This window comes from Etheostoma cragini, unplaced genomic scaffold (genome assembly GCF_013103735.1).
Source record: "Etheostoma cragini isolate CJK2018 unplaced genomic scaffold, CSU_Ecrag_1.0 ScbMSFa_1589, whole genome shotgun sequence".
NCBI classification, from domain to species: domain Eukaryota; kingdom Metazoa; phylum Chordata; class Actinopteri; order Perciformes; family Percidae; genus Etheostoma; species Etheostoma cragini.
In genome coordinates, this window is record NW_023265658.1 from 39596 (window position 1) to 41414 (window position 1819).

Here is a 1819-nt window from a genome sequence, read left to right on the forward strand (position 1 = left end):
GGGGAGTCTAGGAATGTTGTGATCTTGGTTGATCCGACCAAAAAAGCAACAAAATCTTTGAAAAAGCGGGAAAAAAAACTTCAAAACGCATCAAATGTCCTCAAAAGAGACAAAAATGTCAGAAAAAATTACACAAAAGTCAGAAAGTAAAGAAAAAAATTAAATAAAGCGACAAAACATGTTTATAAAGCAACCGATGTGTGCAAATTTTATTTCCCAAACTGAAAAACATTTCGTGGCTTTTGTTGTTTTTATTTTTAGTTTATTTTTGTGTTTTATTTGTCACTTTTTTGTGTTTTGTTTTCGTTGCTTTTTTGTGTTTTTGTCACTCTTTTTTTTATTGGTGGGTTTTTTCCCTCCTTTTTGTATTTTCATTTTTTTTTGTTTTATTTGTTGTATATGTCGTTTTTTGTTGCTTTTTATTTTTTTGTCACTTTTTGTGTTTTTTTGTTTTGTGTGTTTCTTTTGTCCCTTTTTTTGTTGCATCTTTTTGTTTTTGTTGCTTTTTTGTGTTTTTTTGTGTTTTTTGTCACTTTTGTGTTTTTTTGTTTTGTGTGTTTTTTTGTCACTTTTTTGTTGCGTTTTTTTTTTATTTTTTTTATCTTTTGTTTATTTTTTGTTGCTTTTTTTGTTGCATTTTTTTTTTTGTGTTTTTGTTTTTGTCACTTTTGTCACTTTTTTTGTTTTGTTTTGTTTTTTTGTCACTTTTTTGTTGCATTTTTGTAGCATTTTTTTGTTGTTGTTGTTTTTTGTGTTTTTTGTCGTTTTTTGTCACTTTTTGTGTTTTTTTTGTTTTGTGTGTTTCTTTTGTCACTTTTTTGTTGCATTTTTTTATTTATTTTTGTTTACCTTTTGTCGCTTTTTTTGTTGCATTTTTTTGTTTTTGTTGTTTTTTGTGTTTTTTTTGTCGTTTTTTTGTCGCTTTTTAGATAAAAAGATGATGTATATATCGTGAGAGATACGGACACAAGTGGTGAGCAGGATGGGGGGTGGGGGGGGGTTAGGGTTGTGAAAGGAGTCATTGAGTAACTCTGGGGGGGTCACGTGGGGCAGGACCTCCTCCGGGGGGGCCGGAGGAATCTGAGGATCCTGAGGCGGTTTCCACGCTGGAGTGAAGGAAGTAAAGATCCTCTGTTCATCGTTCTTCTCGCTGATGACGACATCGTCACATTATTCACCTCGTTACTGATCAGCCCCCCCCCCCCCCCCAGACCTATTATTAGGACTAATTATCAGGCTGGGGGGGCAAAAGTGTTGAAAAAAGGGACAAAAACATTGGAAAAAGTTTAAAGAATTTAAAAGAGCGTCAACAATTTTCAATTTTGACGGGAAGATGCATTGAAAAAAAATTACTTATTCCTGGTAAACGGGAGGAAAACAAATAAATAACAACAAATAAATAAACAAACAAACAAATAAAATGTAAACCTATTATTTTTTGTATGTATTTTCCCGTTCTTTGGGTGTTTGCATTGAGAGAGATGTTGTTTATTAAAGATGTCCTCTGGCGTTCTCTCTGCAAAGAAGTCAAAGTTAAAGGTGTCAGGGTTGAGACCGGGCAGCTGTGTCCGCAGCTGTTTTCTTCTTCGTTGGTTTATTTGGGGGGTCGTGAGTAAACCCCCGACGTGTTTGTTGTTCCAGCCCAAACCCACCAAGGGCCGGATGAGGATCCACTGCCTGGAGAACGTGGACAAGGCCCTGCAGTTCCTCAAGGAGCAGCGGGTCCACCTGGAGAACATGGGCTCGCACGACATCGTCGACGGCAACCACCGCCTCACCCTGGGACTCATCTGGACCATCATCCTCCGCTTCCAGGTGA

General features: G+C 36.6%; 2 protein-coding genes across 2 annotated transcripts in view; one reads left to right on the forward strand and one right to left on the reverse strand.

Moving 5' to 3' along the window:
- LOC117940061 (spectrin beta chain, non-erythrocytic 1-like) overlaps positions 1-1163 on the reverse strand; it is a 14425-nt gene extending 13262 nt beyond the window's left edge. The window contains exon 1 of the mRNA XM_034865461.1: positions 1152-1163. Within this exon, the coding sequence (XP_034721352.1) occupies positions 1152-1163 (12 nt within the window). The remainder of the gene's footprint in view (positions 1-1151) is intronic.
- Positions 1164-1619: 456 nt separating this feature from the next.
- The window catches only part of LOC117940062 (spectrin beta chain, non-erythrocytic 1-like), a 1400-nt gene continuing 1200 nt past the window's right edge, over positions 1620-1819 (forward strand). The window contains exon 1 of the mRNA XM_034865462.1: positions 1620-1815. Coding sequence (XP_034721353.1) covers positions 1663-1815 — 153 coding nt within the window. The 5' untranslated portion in view covers positions 1620-1662. The remainder of the gene's footprint in view (positions 1816-1819) is intronic.